General features: G+C 39.2%; 1 protein-coding gene across 7 annotated transcripts in view; it reads right to left on the bottom strand.

Moving 5' to 3' along the window:
• Positions 1-20607, bottom strand: part of CACNB2 (calcium voltage-gated channel auxiliary subunit beta 2) — a gene marked incomplete at both ends in the record, with an annotated part of 243853 nt that overhangs the window by 77157 nt on the left and 146089 nt on the right. For 5 of the 7 annotated variants that reach the window (XM_080364258.1, XM_080364259.1, XM_080364262.1 and 2 more), the window contains one exon: positions 2613-2732. In XM_080364258.1, coding sequence (XP_080220384.1) covers positions 2613-2732 — 120 coding nt within the window. Of the gene's footprint in view, positions 1-2612; positions 2733-3548; positions 3618-20607 lie in introns of those variants that run through there. The other 2 variants (XM_080364260.1, XM_080364263.1) reach the window with 1 other exon arrangement.

Raw genomic sequence — 20607 nt, 5'->3', positions numbered from 1 at the left:
TTATCGCTATGTTTTTCTCTTCAGGTTAAGGTGTTTTCCCTAGCTGTAAGGAAGGCAAATGGATGTCATTAAACTGTTTTCATTAAGTGCATGACACAGTTCCAACAGTTTTTATCTACCCTTAATTCGCTATCATTTTCCCTCCACCGCTGCATTATTCATGTATGTCATCCTCTTCTAATTCCTGTGACAAATACAACTGTAATGACTTTATTTAGGATCAACACTTCCACTCACAATATTAAAAGACTAAAAGTTAAAGCGGCTGCAGCCCTTGTCTCTGCCCGACGGGTGGTCAGGGGCCGGCACATCATGAGGAGCAGGAGCAGCACAGGGCTGGGCGCACACAGGAGCCGGGCGGCACCAATGGATGTCACCGCTTCATTAATTTTACTGCATTTCAGGGAGGTGAGGGGCTGAATCACCAATAGAGGCAGTAAAGCCACCCTGTCATGTTTTAGATCTACTGGGTTAGGTTCAATTTATGTCTTTTTAAACATTTATTTCAAACATAAGAACCAAATGCATATAATATTTTACTTAATATTATTAAATATTACACTAGAGTACATATTACACTACTATACCACTACATTAAATTATTTCCATACATTACAGCCTGGCATGATTTTAAACATTTGACTCGAGGAAAAAAACTGCTAATGTAGTTCCAGCCTTAATCCATTTTAAATCACAAGTGATTTAAATAATTCATTTTGTGTTTTCTGTATGACTGGAATTACCTATTGTTATAGCAGGTTGATTTTGGCAGTGCCTTTGCTACTTCAACTGTTCACAAGTTGTCTTACAGTCTCAGACGGTGTCAGACCTAGAGACTATATCTTATGCCAGCTGGAGTGAGAACATTGCTTTGATGTATAGAAATACAGTTTTAAAAACTCAGGGTCTGGAAGCAGTTTCGCTACAAACTACAATGGCAGCTGTGCTAGAGGTCATGAATATTACATAAGGGCTGTCCGTGCACTCAAGCCAGCATCAGTAAGCCAAATTCCCATAGCAACACTCGCATAGATTTACTCATCGCCAAGAGATGCATCAGTTCAGCAGCAAGTGCTGTACTGCTACCCTGATTAGTCTGCAAGATATTATTACTTCAACTCTTCTTCTAAAGATTGTGCGTTTTCTGATAAAATTCAGCACTTCACCTGAACTTCAGGGCAGCCTTTATCATCTTTTCTAAGAGCAAAGAAATCTCACACTTTGCAAAAAGCAACCTTGATAAAACTGAAACTCCTGATTATGATCAGTAACATCTCTAAGATACAAGGTGGAAGGGAAGCAGCGGGCTGCTTCTGTGGCTTCTCTGCTGTACTGGTCCCAAGACAGCAAGACCCGACTTCAAAGAGATGTTCAGCATCTTGTACGGTTGGCAAGTTCCAGCATCTTATCAAGAAGCTGCTTCAGGAGCTCTTATTAAATATTGGTAAACAATTACATTTTCCCTGTTGAAGGTTTTTGGCTCGGTGAAGCTGTCTGCTTCTGTTTGTGCATTATGGTCCTGTATTATTTATGGAGCTGGTCCTTGCCATACGATCAGTTGCATAGCTCAATGATCTGGACTCCTGAATTTCTGAAGAACCCTTGTAAAACAGGTGGTGTAACGGGCAGAGGCAAAGCTGGGAGCAGAAAAGGAAACAGAATGGGGAACGGGAGATAAGGAAATAAAAAAAGGCAAAATGGAGGAGGGGAGTCAGAGAGAAAGTGAGAGAGAAATGTAGATCTGAGGAGGGATCTCAACAGTGTATTTACAATTTAAATATAAGATATGAAAACGGTAAACATCTTGGAAAACAGTAATACAGAGATCTGGCAGATAGGATACAAGAAAGAAAAACTGGAACAAAGTGATAAAGGAATGACTACAAATAAGAGAAGGATGATTTTTACAGGTACAATTGTGTTTAAAGATACAGCACAGATGAAAGAAAACCAAGCCCATATCCTTTCACTCCTAAAACCCTCACAGTCCTAAATGTGTCTCAGGGAAAACATATAAACACAGAACAAGAACCTAAAGCTCATTTAGTATTTCCTTACTAAATTGTCACTATCTGCTAGGAGTATGGAGAAAGAAGGAGAAATCTTAACAAGTCCTAGAGCATATTACTTACAGGGTCATTTAACACAGAAACTGTAAGCCAGTGAAGTCTTTAGGCAAAAAAGACCTCTTTAACAGATTCTCCCTATTTGCATATGACTTGTAGAGACTGATCCTTCATTGATGGCAGATAAATAGGAAGTTTGAGTGCCATAGCAAGCCATGGGCAAACTTTCACAAATATCTTCAGTAAGAACTCAAAGCTTTGACCCTATACATTGCATATAAACAGGTATATTCAATACAAGAAAAACTGCACACATTTAAGTGAGATTATTCTGAAATACACAAGCCAATCAAATACTTTTTATGGAATACTCATTCTCAGTGATTTTTCCTGGAAACTGTATTTTCTACTGTTGTCAGGAAAATCTTTATAAGAGGTCTTAAGCTCTATGTTAACACATTAAAAACAGTTGTATAGGTAATGGATGAGATGACAGTCCTTTAAGCTGAACATTTTATGAGCATGTGACATGAAGTAACACCTTACCTTTGCTTTTTCCAGCTGTGCCTGGGCCTGTCGCTCTGCCTCTCTCCGCACTGCTTCCCTGTCTTCTTCCAGAGATACATCTGAATCAGATGGACGGCTGGTGTAGGAGTCCGCCGAACCCTGCACAAGAAAAGGAAAAATAATGTCACAAGTCGTTTTGGTGTTCAAGAAAACCCAAAACAAAACAGTGGAAGTGGTTATACACCTTGCCTTTTCTCTTACTTCTGTATCCCCGAAAAGAGAACAACTGCCCGAAAGGGAAAGTCACTTGGAGAAATGGAGTCTAGGTAAATGTTTTCTTGTGGAGCCTTTCCAAGAGTGCAGGTGTCTTGCCTAGTGCTTTATTTCCTGCACTATCCCCGTGCTCTTATTTGTGTGCTTTTCAGAAAGCAGAGCCAGTTGCTCTGTAGTTACAGCAGTGGTGCAGTGCAGGGCTGAAGGACACACAGCAGCTTCAAGGAAAAATGAAAACTCTAAACAGTGACAGTATTAGCAAGGAAACAGACTTTTTATAATCAAAATGCAAATTCTGTATCAATAATTACCATTACACAACATCACTGCTAACAGCTTTAATCTCTGCTATCCATTTTCACTTTAGGGCAACCTGACACACTTTCCCCATCAGAGCTGCAAATGGCTCATATCCATCTCTGCCCCTCAGCAAAACATGCAAGTGACCACAAATCAACTTCCAACTAATAAAATCCGTCTGGACTCAACACATGTCCCCGTATCACCACAATGGAAGCAGCCACAATGCCAGAACAGCTCTATAAATAATGACAGCTCTGCTTTCCCTCTGCATCTCCTTGCATACAAAACAGAGTTCTGCTAATTCAATCAGAATGAAAACAACTGTCCTCTCCTCACCGTCTTTTTTTCCCCTCCCTCTCTGCAATATATATATGCCGATAACAAAAATGTAGGGCTTACACAGATATCAGAATTCTTCAGACGTCCTCCTTTGGCTCTTTTCAGAAGCCTGATCCAGGTGGCCTTCATTAGCCAGACAGCTCAGTTATTGTCCGCAGCTGCAGCGCCCGGCACTGATCTCATAAAACATGTGCACAGTGAGCACCGCAGAATCACAGCTCCTTTGCTATCCATGCTCTGCTCTGAGAGCCTTCCTTCTCTTCCCTCTGCCTTTCAAGCTTGCAACCTCACTGTTTCCGAGTAGTCTACTGTGATTAAATTCTCAAATTTTCTCATGCCATTAAAGAAAAAAAATCCAGAAAAATCCCCCAAAAATCCACACCATCTCCAAAAATCCCAACTTGAATGATAAAAAGGCAAAATAAGTCAGGTTTCAGATAAATGTTGTGAGAGATGCTTCAATTGATCTTAAACTGAGATCAATCACAGAAAAATACCTAGGGCTTTTTTCTTTCTGTTTTGGGGGGCGGATTTGGCTGTTAAAAATAGTGCTTATAAGAGAACCTTTTAAAATCCTGTGCAAAATGTATTCAGTGACATTTGCAAGTGCAAAGTTCATTTCATCTCTTCCTAGATTGGCTGGGGGTGGGGTAACAGGCTGTTCTTATCACTGGGCATGCTCCATATGTGCAGCCTTTTACGCAGATGCTCGCATCACACTGGGTTGTTAGCCTATGCCAAATTGCCATTTTACGACTCAAGGGTAAACAGCTGGAAAACGCAAGTTCCCTGTGAAACTGGAAGAGCTGGTACAGCATCTCGTTCCTGACATGTGTGTCTGCTACGATCCATGTCTGCCTCGGACGCTTGGATCTGTCACGCAGCACTTCCCTCCGCTGCAAAGCGCCGAGCTCCACTCCCAGCTCTCTTACAGAAAAAACGTAAATCCAAAAATATGCCTGTTGAGCAGGAATTTAACCCCCTAGTTACTGCTTATATTTTTCTGACCTTAGCAGAGGAAAGAAGCAAAGAATAACTGCACCAAACCACTTAACTCATAAATATTAGATCCTAATGTGGCAAAAGCCAAACAAAACATTGAGTTTCTATATTCTCCTTTTCGGAGTCACCCCCTATCCTTTCATAAACTGACACGAAAATAACATGATAAGGCATGGTTATCTACAGCATTAATGATTCACTGACAGACATGTAACAGCCTAGGTGAAAAAGATCACTGTAGCTGATTGCAGCACCTGCCTTTGATGTAAGCTCACAGTGACAAGAAAAATAGAGAATAGAGATTACAGCTGGGAACAGTGGTCACGCATGTGTCATAGTACATCAGTATGTCCCAGAAAGGACTGAATCCTGCCATGGTTTGAGTCCATGTAACAATTAAATAGGCCCATCACAAGTGATGCAGCAGCCAACATTTAACCACTATTAGAGCAAACAATAGTTGTCACTAAACTGACACTTCAGAATAAAGGTAAATTTTAACTTTCAAAATGTTGTTTTGTTTTCTTTCCTGAAGCCCATATTAATTATAACATAGAGTTTAATAACCTGTCTTTGAACTGACATAAAGAACATTACTCTCCAAGAGATATTTTGCTTATATGGATCCAAATGATATGTTATAGTGATCTTCTAAAACTAAACTGTCTATTGAGCTAAAGCAAAAGGAGCAGAAAATAAAATACAATCAAACTCTTCTTGAATTTTTAAAAATCATGCCCATTAGGAGAATCCTCAGAGGCCTTGCAAATTTGTCTATTCTTTAAAATTTCCCTTTGCCACAATTTCTGACCCATCTCTCCAACAGAAACAGTGGCAAAAGATGAGCAGCAACAAACAGACAGAAGTTGAGTATAGACTTTAAATCCTATTCTGTTTGACACAACATCCTGTGGTTGAAACCACTGATGTTATCACAGCATTAAGGAAAGCTAAGATAGTGATGGACTGACTGCCCCCTCGCCTCGCTCCGAACCCCAGCCCCCAGGACACTCTGGGGTCCCCCTGACACTCAACCCCCTTCAGAAAAGGGACGTTTAAACCGTTCCCCACCAGCGCTGCAGTTCCTTGGTGCAACTTTGCCATCACATTGGGCACAGTGTCATAAACCAACCCCAACGCAACAAGACTTTTAAATCAGAACAAACAAATCAGCCACCAAGCCTGACACGGCAATCACACAATTGACAGTCTGCATGTTCGCTTTCTACAGCATTTTCACAGTGAACACATCAGATTTTCCACTGACCAAGTGGCATAGCATCACTTTTACTATCATCCATTCTGCTGTCCAGAAAGAATGCTGCCTAAATGGTCCTCACCCTACAAAAAAAAATCATAATGCACAGAAACATAATTCATATCTCCTGTAAGAGGGCAAGATGTCTTTTGGGTCTGGCCAGGATTGCTAAAATTGGAATTTCATCTTCCAGGCCACAGAGATCATTTCTAGTGCTGGTCATGTCTTGTGTTGGCCACAGTCCCAACACACATCCAAAAATTATAATGATTCAATTTATTTTAATTATATTGACAAATTGCTTGAATCAAACTCAACATTACATTTATTTCCCCTGTGGGACAGACATGGTCACGTAAATTTTCTGTGGAAAGCAGAAGTTGGGAGCTTCTTCACTTCTCGAATATGAGAAAAAATTAAAGCCGATCAAGGCAATGCAGGAAAAAGGGGAAGCACACAATTACAATCAATTCATTTGATAAACTGCTGAGTATTTCCACATAAGCTAAGAATGCTTTCAACCACTTTCAGAGGGAAAAAAAAAATCAAACTCAGATAAAAACTATGATCAAACTACAGTGGAAATACTATTTAAGGAAGATAGGGCCAAGTGGATGAGCACTATCCATTACCTCCATGGCTACACAAGTTTTTCAGGGTTGCTCTGAAGTACACTATGGATCTTTTCCCAAGAGCTTCTGAAATTCAGCCTTTCTGATATTCTGCAGGTCTCCATCTCCTTCCACTGCAATATGGAAGAGCTGCTGTAATATATGTATATAATACACGCTACCATAGCCCCCAGTTCCTCATCTTTCATGGGAAACTGTCGAATAAAAGTGAGATAAGTCACGTTAATAATTACCCCATCTATTTATTCTCACTTCCTTTTCTTTTCCTCCTTACTTGGCAGGTGTACAAACCCAGTTTGCTCGATAAATCATTTCCTGTTTTAACTACATGCTTGACAAATATTTACCAACTATCCTGACGCTTATTCTATTAGAATATAATAGTTTCTATGAGGTATTCTTTCAATATGAAGCCACTCTTTTCACACAGCTAGTGGTCATATGTGATCATATTTGAGGTCCTTCTTTAAGGCCAAAAATGTCTTATCTTTTGTAGTTTATAAGTGTATCGAAGTCAAGTAAATTCTGTAAATACAGGTTTTTTTAATCACTATTTTCCTTTATTTGCAGGTAGAAACTCCTTAGTTATATTAGGCATTGCCTCTAGATCTTATTTTTCTTGTTAGTTTTCTGTACCCCTGCTTAACTTGGGTCAGTACAGTTGGAGCTGAAGTACTGATTTTGACTGCAGTCTTATGTTCACAGTGTAAAATTTGTTGATGTGTTTTGTCTGTTACTGTAACAAATTCTTACTGGGTTGTTACAGCTATTGTTACAATCGCAAATTCAGTCATGGTCTTTATATTATGTCGTCTTCAGAAAGTAAAAACGATCCTCTGAGTACCACATGTTTCTCTTTAATGGGGTAATTCACTTATGAATTGAGTATCATCAGGGCAGATAACTTTCCAAATTTCTGAATATTCTCAGATAATTATCTTCTTAAAAAGATCAAACAAGTTACTTCAAGTAAAGACTTATTACATTATTATTTATCAAATAAAGGCATGAAGCAGTAAGCAAACGTAGAAAAAGATCTTATAAATAATAAAGAAATACACGTGACTACACATATATATATTTATAATACCAGGTTCTTCTCCTAGATACATTTTTCATCTCTTCATTCATTTAATGATGAAGAGAATTTTAAAACCAAAATGAGAAATATATTTAAGTCTTCATTTGTTCTATACTTGAATATGGAAAGCTCAGGCCTCACTGTGCCAATAAGAGGAACAGTTCATTTCAATATTCAGAATTTATACACAGATATTGCTAACTGCTTATCTTCTCATCTTGTTGAAACAGTCAGAATGACATGGCACATCCTTTTAGGACATGATTTGAGATGGTATATTATGTCCCTGTGATGTATTTCTTGAGTGCCAGGAAATAAGTTAATGAAAAAAAGTTGTTGAAAGGTTATTTCCATACAATTTTCATTTCACTCAAAATCTTTAAAACTTATTCAGAATAAAGGCAAAATGTGAAATGTTAAATTTTAGCATGAAGTAAAACTGCTGACATTGGCGTATTTTAATTATAATTTGCTAACAGGGAATACAGACTGTGTTCTTTCATAATTATTTGACCCAAATTAAACGTATGGGCCACACAATTAGAAAATCACGAAGTACACTCCCAAATGCACTGTCTGTAGGGATCTCAGTTCGGCAGAGTGGCCACAGGTGGTGAATGTGAACATTTCTTTTCTATAAAGTTTTCTTCAGATGTCTGCGCAATGTCATTATTTTGAATGATGTTGAAGAAAGCACAAAGTGCCGCTCTGAGAATGCTACACAATCTTATATTGATGTTAAAATTATTTACTGAAGGATATATTTTTTTTATGGAAAGACCAAACTAATTCCAAGTAGTTGTTTGGCATGTATATTTGGTGCTTATGAAAAACTGAGGAAAAGTAGTTTAATGAAGAAAAAAATAAAGAGTTCACATACTCATCAAGGGGATATCAAGTGGGAATTGTTGACTTCTTATTTAAGGGCCATGGACACTCCACAGCCTGGCAGCTGTCAAGTGTACTCCTCATGTCCTCTCCAGCCCTCAGCAGGGGTTTGGCCATTTGCTCTCTATCCACAAATTTACACTAAAATGCTGTAAAACTGGGCTCTCCTACAATTGCTATAAAAGGAGGGCTACCAGTTCCAGACATCATCTGCTATATTTGCATTTAAAAACCCACACCAAGGTAGACTCAAGTTTTTTTTTTGTTGAGTATTGCTATGGCATCTACAGCCATGGGGGACACTCAAATAACAGGAGTGCAATTTTAGAACAGCTGGGAGCTTTAGGGTGGCAATGTGATTAAAAAGGAGATTATCTAGGAAACCAGTCTTCTCTTTACCCTTAACAAGACTTTTGCGAGCTTGATCACAGCACCCAGCTCAACGTTAACTGGTTTTCAAGGTCCTAATCCAATCAACAGCTGGATGAAAGCAGAGTTTTTTAAAATATCCTTTAGGTCTGCAGAAGCCTAGATTTTGGTATTCATGAACCAGTTAAGCCGTTGTGTCAGGTAGTTTACTAGCAAAAACCAAAACAACAAAACCCAAAATAACCCCACACACCAAAAAACCCTACACATTTGCACTCACATTTTCATTATATTGGCTTAAATGTTTGTTTTCCTGTTGTTTTGCTAAGAAAAAGTAGCATGAGTAAATATTTTTAGAGGAATGACAGTCTTTTCATAGCGACTCTTCAGAGAAACTTTGGCACTACGCAATTTGTTTCCAAAAGGCCGCTGCAGAGCTCAGCCCCGTAAGCAAACAAACAGAGCCCTGAGAAGCCGAGCTAAGCTTTGCACAAATCCATGGAATGCTCTGCTGTGTTAGTTTCACCATTTTCTGCAAAAAACATCTGAGAGGGAAAACTACTTGAGACCCTGTTGTACCAGGCACTGTACAGTCACAAAGTGAATGACAAGCCCCGCTTAAAAGAACTTGCAGTCTAAAGGATGAGAGAACATGAGCAGGAAAAATAAATAAATAAAAGGAAAAAGAGAGGGATCAAGGTAGCAATTCAACAAAAAATACAGAATTTTAAAATATTTGATACCAGCATTATGACTCATCTCTTGCATAACCATGGTGGGTTGTTTAAGGCAGTTTTCTATATGTATTATGGCAGAGATTAGTTCTGTGAAAGCCTCTGAAGGAGGATAATCTGGTAGCTCTGTATATTCTGACAGAGAGATTCTCCCACTTATGAAACAAGAGAAAGTGCTTTTGAGGAAGAAGGCAACAACAGGAATATAAGGAGGTCTCCTACTTTATCAAAATATGTTTTGTAGACAACATAATCACATAATTGAGTATGTTAAAAAAAATCCTCAAAACTAAATAAAAAATGGGATTTTTTTTTTTTGAGACAATTAATTGGATCTAGAGGATGGTATTAACTTCTTAGTTATTTTGAGCTGTAAGGAAAAGTCAGAGCAATGACAGAGCTAAGATGTTGCCAGTGGAACAACTCAGAGACAGGTGTCAAAGGAAGAAAAATACACCAAGGAAATGATTGCAAGCTGCATGAACCTGAATCATCTCCCTTTTCTCTCAAACTGTCAGTACACACATGTATATCAGCACAACTTGGTTGACTCATGATAACTTTTTAAAGCCCTGGTAACTTGATTATATGTCTAAGCCCTTAAGCAAAGGTAAATCAGGATTATTAGTAACAACAAGGTGAACTGTGGTGGAGTTTATTGAGTCAGAAGTAGGCAAAAAAGTTTATGGTTTTCAGGAAAAATGAAAATATTTTGGACTAAATTTATTCATCAACAGCGGATATCGCAAATGAAGGATTTTAAATTGCAGAAAGAAACTCAGAAAAAGGATTTAAAATATAACATGCTATGTGTTGATAAAAGAGCATAGAGAGAAAGACAAAGATTGAGTCAGCCATAAAATTACAAGGGCTCAATTAAAAAGAGGAAAAATGGAAAATACATCTGGGATGACAAGGAAACAGGAAGACAACTAGAAAAGGAAAGAATCTGAAGCAAAGCATGGCAACCATCATCTCAGTTTGTCTCAGCTCAGTTTAAAGTGCCAATTTAGATTCTCTGTTCCAGATCTTCAGTATATTTTTATCTGGGATTTTGGTTCAAGTCATTAAGATTTTCTGCATACTTAAAAATAACTTCCTTGAAAATTTAGCATGAAATTCTGTTAGCAATGGAGAATTCTGAAGTGAAAAAAATTTTCTTTGTATTTTATCATTATCTCTGTATGTACAATCCCTTCTTGGTTTTAAAATCTTCTACAGATAACAAATGGAAGATTTGGTGGTTTGTTTGCTTGTTTGTTTTTTAACGTCTTAAAAATGTTGAGGTTAAGTATATAGAGTGAAGTCTTCCCTTTTTTTTTACTATTTCAAATGTAACAACTGCTTCAATATGTATTTTTGTTTGCTCCCCTTCATTTCTGTTCTGTAAATATAACATTCATCTGTTTAAATAATTATCTCTTTTTCATATACCTTCATGAGCTAGTTTGGCAAGTACATACTGTGGAAAAACTGCTGTCATACACTACTTGTCTACAGTATTTTTCAACATCTGATAAGTTTATTTTCCAGCCTATCGTCTTATTATTAAAATCTTGATTTTCTAGTCATGATCTTTTGTTAGCAGCAATCAGTGACTGTCATGACATAAAACACTGCAGTTTGCTCACTGCTTATATTAGGAGAGGTTTTCATATCAACACTTTTCTTAAATTACATACAGTGAAGACTAAGGAATTAATTAATTAAATTCCCTAACCCAGGCTCCCTGAAAGCTCAAGTTTGTCAGTGTTTCATTTATGAGTCAGCCCAGGTATCTCTAGCAGGCGCAATCATCCCTTAAGCATCTGCAGCCTTGCTCCCTCTGATACTACCAGAAACAGCAAGCAAGCAGCTTTCCCACGGCATGATGCCATTTACTTCAGGATAAAAATGCTAAATAAAATACGCATCTCCTCGTCAGTGGGCTAAGCGTAAGCTCAGTTTCCAAGGGTGTCAGAAGCCACAGGAGTCCTTGTGGTTTCAGATGTTAGACCTTTGTTCCAGACTTTATCCTCATGTACGCTGCTTGAAAAATACCAGACCTGTTTCTTTACAGCCATTACCAACCCTCCAGGTCCAGCATAAACCAAAGCAAACTACTTGCAATTTTTCCAAGAAGATGAGCCACCTTACACCATTTAGATATTAGAATTATTCTCATCTTCTTTCAAGAATGCAATAGAGCGTAATACTTTCTCATTGATGAAAAAGTCTCTGGACAGGCCTTTTGTCCCTCTTGCCAATCACATATTAAAATAGTAATGTTGGAAAATTCTCTCTTTCCAGCATACATCTTCACAGTATTTGTTCAAAAACCAAAATATACTGTTCACAATGTCAACTGTTCACATCCATTGGCTCTTTTAGATTTGATTCTAAAAGATACATAACCTAGCATATCCACACAGACGGGCTGAGGGTCCCAAGTGTGCGATGTGCGATACCCACCCGAGGGCAGAAGCTAAAGCAAGCCCTGCATGCCTGGTTCCCCCATCCCAATCCACGTGGCTGTCATTACTTGTACGGCTCCACCAACTGCCTTGTGAAAGATGCAGAGCAAGACGTAGTTCATGATTCTGACTTATTAATCCTTCCTACTGCACTTCCTGGAGCACCATTCACACCTCTTTACTAAGAAGTAAGACTGAACTCTCTGGATGTTACTGCCTCTATTTTCCATCTGCAAGCAAATACAATAATAAGAATATATACAAAGCTAGTTTACAAAAAAACAAATTAGTGAAAGGTTGTGGGAAATCATCTGACAGTATATAATCTCTAATAATGTATAAATCTAAGTATATTTTCATTACAGCTAAAACACGTCTTGTACTATGTTTTTATATTAGCAGTACTGCGATACGATTGTTTAAATAAAGATGAGAAGTTTAAAAGAGGAGTAGATGTTTTAAGCAATTTGGAAACAGAAACATGCCAGCTACTGAAGATGGTGATGCTGATTAGATGCCAACCTGAAGGGAAATAAAATATAAATGAATTGCAATAGAAAAATTAAAGGCAAGCATAAAAGCAGTACATGGTCTTATGACCTTTCTTAACTCACGTTGGAATATTTTTTTGTGCTCTGGAACATTCAAAGCTTAGTAGAGTACAACAGCCACTTTCCAGGATAATGAGTGAACTCTGGTTTTTAACATTATTGCAACCTACAAGTCCAAGCATTTTCTGGTTTTCAGACATAAAAGAAAAATCAGGAACAGACTTCTTTCTGATTCAGAACAGGCTTTGTCTGGGTCAGGACAGCACATTACATCATATGCCTTGCTGAGCCATTTCTTCCTCTAGAGAAAGCACCAAATACTGGACAACTGGTTGCTCTTTCAGCTATTGCTGCAATACTGAATACTGGCACAAACTACATTTGATTTGATGATAAACCCAAAATCTTAAGAAAGAACGACTGAAGACTACAATACCTGCAAAAGTGCCCTGTGTCAGAGCTATGACAACATCCTACATGTTGTGCTCAGGACCACAAGATAGTTCAGGCAGAAAGAGGCCTCAGGTGGCCTCTCTAATCCAACTTCCTGCTCAAGCTGTGAGACCAGACCAGCTTGGTCAGGATTTTATCCAGTTTGGTCTTGAAAATCTGCAAGGACAGACTCTGCATGATGTCTCTGTGAAAACCTGTCCCATTGACAGACTACCCTCATGGTGAAGGTATTTTTTCCTATCATATATACAGTCTGAACAGCTCTTTCAATTTTCAGTGTTTGCCTCTTGCTCTCCCACCACGCACCTCTGAAGAGCCTGGCTCTATGCTCTTGATAACCTCCTTGTAGATGCTGGAGGGTTTCAGTTTCCCCCCGAAGCCATCACGTCTCTAGGCTGAACAAGCTCCAGCCCCTCAGCCTGGCCCTGCAGGCCAAGTGATCCAGGCCAACCATTCTGGGGGCTCTTCACTGAAGCCACTCTGATTTACCTACGTCTTTCTTCTGCTGGGGAACCAAAACTGGTCCCAGTAAAGCAGGTATGTTCTAGTGAGTGTGGTACAGAGCGGTGTGATCACCTCTCTGGCCTGTGGTCCTCTTCATATAGGACTCAAGAGTTCAGGATTTCAAAAGAACCTGTGACTTTGGAAATATAATAGAATTTTCATCACAAAAGAGCCAACATACTTGTTGTAAAACCTGCATTTATAGATGTTCTATACAATAGTAAAATTCATTCAAAAATGTTAAGACAAGCAATGCCTCACATTGCTCTAAAGCAACGTTATTAATATGCTACCAGGATCAATCAACTTTGTAAAACCCCTCAGATAAAGAGATGCCTTCCAACACATCCCTAGCAAGTTTCTGGTCACAAGAGAGTCTCCAGCACCTGCAGGAATGAAAGACACAAGAATGGAAACTCCAGTTCTGCAAGTCTTAAAGTCTCAAAACATGCTGTGTTCTCACTGAAGAAATAAAAATGAACCCAAGTATGCCACCCCTAATAATTTACTTCCTTCAGGAACTACACTGGCCAATGCCTGCTTCTTCATCTCTGTTCCATTTTCAGGAGATGAAATTAATTCTTTCCTTAAACTGATCCAGTTATGCTCAATTAAAAGTCATATTTCCTCCAGTTTATGAGCGAATCAGTTTCTGCTTAAGGAATCATCATCCAAACTTATCAATTCTACCATTGCTGCTATCACCACTGGACTCCTGCTGAGGCGACAGGAATATGACAAAGATGTCACTGAGATTTCTGCTGTGCTACTTAGAAAGACCATTATTATTTGGATGAGACTCCTGAACATAGAGGAAGAGGGTGACGAACATAGAGGAAGAGAGTGACCAAGGAGCCAGCAGAAAGTAGGTAGGTGGATGATGGGCATCATCTGTACCACACAGAAGAGGAGCACCTGTGACAAAGCAGCAAAATGGACAAGGCTTTCAGGGGAGAAATACCAGAGAAAGATTTCAAGAATGTAAGAGATGGACAGCAGGCCAGCAAGCATTTCTGAACTTCTACTAGTTCTTGCCACTCTCCTGTTCAGCAGCAGAGATCACAAAAGCAGAAAGATATCTTTTCTAGGATGAAAATACTGTATAAAAATACCGTCAAACAAAAAAATTATCTCAATGTTATTTGTACTTATATGCTTGGCACTACAAGGAAAGTTACTAAGCTAATAACTCCCTTTTTTAAAACAATATGCATTTTTATGACACCTAACCACTTCCATCTCTGTACTGTATGCAGTTTCCCATTAGAGCCAATAAATATCCAGTGGTTCTAAGTTTCCAAATTGAAGTATATAGGCAGAAAACTAATTCCACAGCTAGCTTTTCTGCTAACAAGCATTTGACAGTTTCTTTGTGTTCACACTGCTCTACATGAAGTGAGTTCCCAAAGTGTTCACGGACATATAAGAATTACAAATGATAGAGAAACCCAAGACACATCATCTTTTCCAGGTCATACCTATTGCCTACTTGGTAGCCATGTACATTGTATATGTGCTGCTATACCACAATTCAAATACATCTGTACTCAAACCCTCTTGAACGTTCTCCAGAGACACAACGCTGGCTTCCATGGCCAGGTTAAAGTCAAAAGTGAACATTAAATGCAAGACAGGCTTTTCATGCTCTAAGAAGTCTGACTCTTCCTGACTTTCAACAGTATTCCAGTTCGTTTCCATTTTGAAAAAAAAAAAAAAAAAAGGAATTTAGTATCTTAATTATATGTGTATACAAATATATTTTTAAAACATTTATTCCCAACTGATTTCAATTAAGCTGAATCACTTATTACAAAGTATTGAAAACTTTCATTTAAGGAAACCAGAATTTCACTCTAGGTTTGCACTGCTCTCCTTCCATCACTCCTTCTGTAATAATTATTCTATCTATAATCAGCAGTAATTCATAGAGTTAGCATCTCCCTTCCTGTTTGAAGTTTTTGAGTTTACAAAGGGTAAAATAAAAACGATGGCTTATTGTTTCTTTCCTCATGCAGAAGAAAAGGAAATGTTTCTTGCTGAAGTTGGCACAGTAACAGAAATGTAGTCTTGTGTTCTGTTAGCTGTCTGCAGGCATGGATCTTTTTTACAATTTGAAAAGACATCAGCATTTTTAAGTTCTGTTCATTTTCAAAATCATCATAGCCTGTGATCTCAATAGCAGTTCCTTCTTGTTTCTTCTTTGATTACGCTAGAATAGACCTTATTTAAACCGAATAGCATTTCATTCACGTCATAAAATCTACCAGAGAAGTGCAGGGGCAACACTGACAATTGTCACAAGGCAAACTGATCCACAAAACATGTTGTGTAAATGGCAGAACTAATCTCTCCCAGCACACTTACAAACACAGATGTCCAGGTTTATTTAAAACAGCCCTCAGAGAAACAGCACAATAAATGTATGCTTTTTACTGGGAGTCATTCAATTACAGAAAGAGCTCAGATTTTATTGCTGTGTTGACAAGGCAGCAATGGCTAGGGGAAATGGTATCAGTTCGATTGTATTTTCTCCCCCCCAACACACTGAAGACAGTCCCATCCAGATCATTTCCCACATGTTCTTGCCTGTGAATTCCATCAAACCTCTGGATCCAAATTCATCAGAACATTATTTTGTACTAACAAGACACAGCTGAAGAAAATTATTCGTTTTTCTTACAAATCTATATTACTGATGGAGAGAGGGGGATAACATTCATGCGTGCATGGGAAAACTGTTATACTCAGAAGGCAAATCAGTTTAAGTTATCAGCAACAGATGTATCTGGTGATTATTTTAAAAAAAAGGCTGTTAAGTTCTAGAGAAATGACAATCAGTGAAACAAAAATTTCACATATGGTACTAGAGTCATGTACAATGAGCCTTACAGTTTTACTTAAGTACACAGAAGGCCACCTATATTCTTGCCAGTATGCTCGTATAGTAAATAACAGAATTACAGTAAACAATACAAATAAATTCATCTTAGAAAGACCACAGGACAATTAAGGGAAAGACAACACAACTCTGGGGTAAACCACAATACAATACATATGATAATTTGACTATATTTGAGCCACAATCTAATGCCCCTGTCCTTCAGATCTCACTTTATAGATATATCACTATATTTCTATGGAATGCAGATGAAAGCTAAAAAATCACAGTGAATTACAGATTAGAGACCTGAAACTTCAACATTATATATGGCATCCTTCAGCAATGGGAGCTAAATCATGGGCAATTGCTGGACAAGATGAAGACTTCGAAGAGTGAGTTTTGACTTATAAAACATGGGAATTTCTACTTAGGTGCCATTAAGATTTCTATATAGCCTGTTTTCTCTGAACAGAATCAGCAAAAAAGATAGGTTGGGAAGAGGACATCTGGAGGACAGGACACCTAGTCCAACCCCCTGCTCAATGCAGTGCAAGATTCAAAGCCAGATCAGCTTGCTCCGGGCCTTGTATAGTTGAATTCTGAAAATCTCCGCGGATGGAAATTTTGCAACTTTGAACAGAATTTTACTTTGTAATCTCCTATGTAAGAGAATTCTAAGAGTAATCTAACATGTTAAGATAATAAATTAATAACTTATATGACCTCTAGCCTCAAAGATTAGACAGCTGAGTTCCTTCCACAAGCAGACAAATACAATGGTACCAAGTTCAGCACAGTTTTAGTAAAGCCAATTTATACACTTGAAAAAAACTCCTTAATTACTTCCAGTGAATAAAAAAATAAGTTTCCCATTTACTTTCAGGCAAATATGCTTCATAAAAAAGGTGTGCAGAGGCCCTTTTCTTATCACATTGACTTGCTCCTTGAAGGAATAGCTTTGGAATATAATTATACTCTTATATTATAATAGTCTAATAACAGGTATTATAATACTCTAATAACAGCTATGCATGTATCAGCCTTGCTCCTATAAACTGACCTACTATGCTTAGAATTCCTATAATGGTCTACCTGCTTCTAGAATTAACAGGAGGGAGGGAGGAAAGTGGGGGAAAGGAGGAAGGGACGGATTATCAAAGAAGTTTCAGGTCAGATAATCTGAAACAGAATTTTTGGCCCTTGATTCCCCTGTGTGGAAGGTTCGTATCAAAATGACACTGTGCAATATCCAGTCTGCCTGCTAGGAGTACTTAACTAAGCTGTTGTAACTACTATAGTGTTGAAAGGTCAAGAGAGCAACGAGATACCTAAACTGCCAGACACCACCTCATATACCATTGATGGGAGAAAAGTAGCTATGCTACCAGGATAGAGCACCTAAATCAGGCGGGCTGCCGCAGTGGGCAGGCACGCGTGGCAGACAGCGCCCACGTGCCGGTTCAAATGTGCTGCTGGGGAGTCACCATTTCATTTCTTCACATAAAACATCCTGCATACGTACCCGTTCTGCTAACTTACATTCATCCACAGACTGAAAAACATAGACATAAAAATGCATGTCACAAATACTTAACTGGAAAACAGACTAAAATAACTCTATAGTTAGAGGCACCACGTTGAGGGCCCTGCAAGATCTGGAGTTTTCTTGTACCACATTCATGTGCAGCATATACAAGTTCCATTTCTTTAACTAGAGACATTCAAGCTACCTCCTTCTAAACAGCTACAACTTTTCCACATAGAGCTTCAACCCAAGAGTTAGAAATTGATGACTTTTAAAAGGCACGTCAATAGTATCCTTAAGAACAAGACTCCTCTAGCTACGTAAGTCTCCTGACATCTAAGTAAGGGAGAAGTATGAATACATGCGGTGTAATAGGTAGCAAGTTGTAAAAAATTCTCAAAAGCCTAGAAGCATATACATACATATGCATGCAGAAGAATCCAAGATAATTAAGTACATAGAAGCTATGTGAATCAGAGAAGCACGATGAATTAGCTCTGCCCCTCCTGGCATCCCCTGTTGTGGCTACGTTAGGCTTCATTCAAGTTCCTCACTGGAAAACAGCTCTATTTTCAATATCAAGACCTGTAGAGCAGATGACAATAAGAAAAAGAAAAAAACTCAAGCATCATCGATCACAAAGTTATTACTTAGAAGTTCATGCTGGTTCACTTCAGTGAGGTAAACTCTCCAGAAAGAGAGATTCATTAGTGCTTTGTCAGGAAGTAGGTTGTGTTATCCTATTTATTTCCTTCAGATGGGAAAAAAAGCCAAAACCGAGACCAATCAGTTTAAAGATTTCATCCAGACTTGGTGACATCGACACAAGTAGATGAAAACTATTCCCAGACACTGTGCAAGAGACTTCCTTCCCTCCTTCCCACTGCTGTCTCATAAATGGAAAAGCAGCCAAGAGGTACAGATGTACCTCAAGCAGTTTGATGGAGGGCACCCAGAGATGGGTCTCTTCACTCATGCACACCCTTTGTTTTTTTCCACTAGCACTTACTACGAGATGGAAGACAATGGTGAGAAGAAAAGGAAGGACCTACAATAAAAAACACAAACAAAATACTCAGCATTGGTGAGGCCACATCTAGAGTAGTATGTCCAGTTCCAGGCTTCTTAGTAAAAGAAAGACACAGACATACTGGAGAGCATCCAATGAAAGGCCACAAATATGATGATGGGACTAGAGATTCCCTTACATGAGGGAAGGCTGAGAGAGCTGAGACTGTTCAGCCTGGAGAAGAAAAAGCTCAGGGGGAATCTTTGTAATGTACATCAATACCTCTAGGGAGGCTGCAAAGAAGATGGAGCTAGGCCCTGTGCCCTGTGACAGGACCAGAGGCCACGGGCACACACTGAAATACAGGAGGTTCCCTCTGAACACTAGGAAATGCTTTTTCACAGTGAGGGTGACCAAGCACTGGCACAGGCTGCCCAGGGATGTTGCAGAGTTTCTATCCTTGGAGATACTCAAAAGCCACCTGGACACAGCCCTGGGCAGCTGGTTCTAGGTGGACCTGCCTGAGCAGGACAGTTGGACCAGATGACCTCCAGAGGTGCCTTCCAACTTCTGCCATTCTGTGTAAAGTGTTCACAAGGCTGTTCACCTACACCATGTGTGAATGCCAAGTGTAAATACTTTGGTTTCACTATTTTGCCTTCACATTTGTAAGGTGAACCGCACTGGTCCTGCCAACCCAGGCCAATCTCCATGCTCTACATCTCTTCCCCTCTACTCTGTAAACAGATGTAAACTCCCTTGCTATTTCATCACCTGGAGTTGCTGGCTGGTTTCTAAAAGCTAGAAACTATGTGACTTTTCCTCACTTCACAGGGGCTCTCCCATGCGTGCTTCAGATATGAACCTGCTTCTCAAACATGGCATGTTAATTGTGATCTGCTTCCATGGTAAGAGGTATTCTCATTCCCTTCCTCCACTGCCTTCAGACACCACTTGGCACTAAACCAGTACAAAAGGATCCAGGCTAATTGTAGTCATTACTTTGCCTCATATTTGCTGTCAGAAATATCTATTTCTAGAAGTTAATTCCTGAAAGGAGAACACTGTCTTTAATCTTTGAGATCTTCACATACCCCACGATGGTACAGTATCAAATAGGTATGTTGTGCTCTACATGAGGGACAGCTGATCAACAGTTCATAGACTCAAGTACATAACGGGACTTACAGCTCAGTGCCTCCAACTATGGCCTTCACAGAGCTCCCCACCTTTCTCTTGCCTGTTTGTTTGTTGGATCACAGGGACAGAGGCAGGGGAAGGCCAGACATAGTGTAAACCCCTCTAGTATACTCTCAACAATCCAAAAAGCTCCATTCTCAATCAGTGTAATTCAAATTAAAGAAATGAGGCAAGGAAAGTTATGTGAAGGTCCAGCACATGGCAACAAAGATCATTAAGGGAGTGGAGCATCTCCCTTATGAGGAAAGGCTGAGGGAGCTGGGTCTCTTTAGCTTGGAGATGAGGACACTGAGGGGTGACCTCATTAATGTTTATAAATATATAAAGGGTCAGTGTCACGAGGATGGAGCCAGGCTCTTCTCGGCGCCAACCAATGGTAGGACAAGGGGTAATGGGTTCAAACTGAAACACAAGAGGTTCCACTTCAATTTGAGAAGAAACTTCTTCTCAGTAAGGGTAACAGAGCACTAGAACAGGCTGCCCAGAGAGGTTGTGGAGTCTCCTTCTCTGGAGACATTCAAAACCCACCCGGACGCCTTCCTGTGTAACCTCATCCAAGTGTTCCTGCTCCGGCAGGGG

Source organism: Nesoenas mayeri (genome assembly GCF_963082525.1).
Source record: "Nesoenas mayeri genome assembly, chromosome: 2".
Taxonomy (NCBI): domain Eukaryota; kingdom Metazoa; phylum Chordata; class Aves; order Columbiformes; family Columbidae; genus Nesoenas; species Nesoenas mayeri.
Note: the sequence above shows the minus strand (reverse complement) of the source record. Positions and strands in the feature narration are given on the sequence as shown.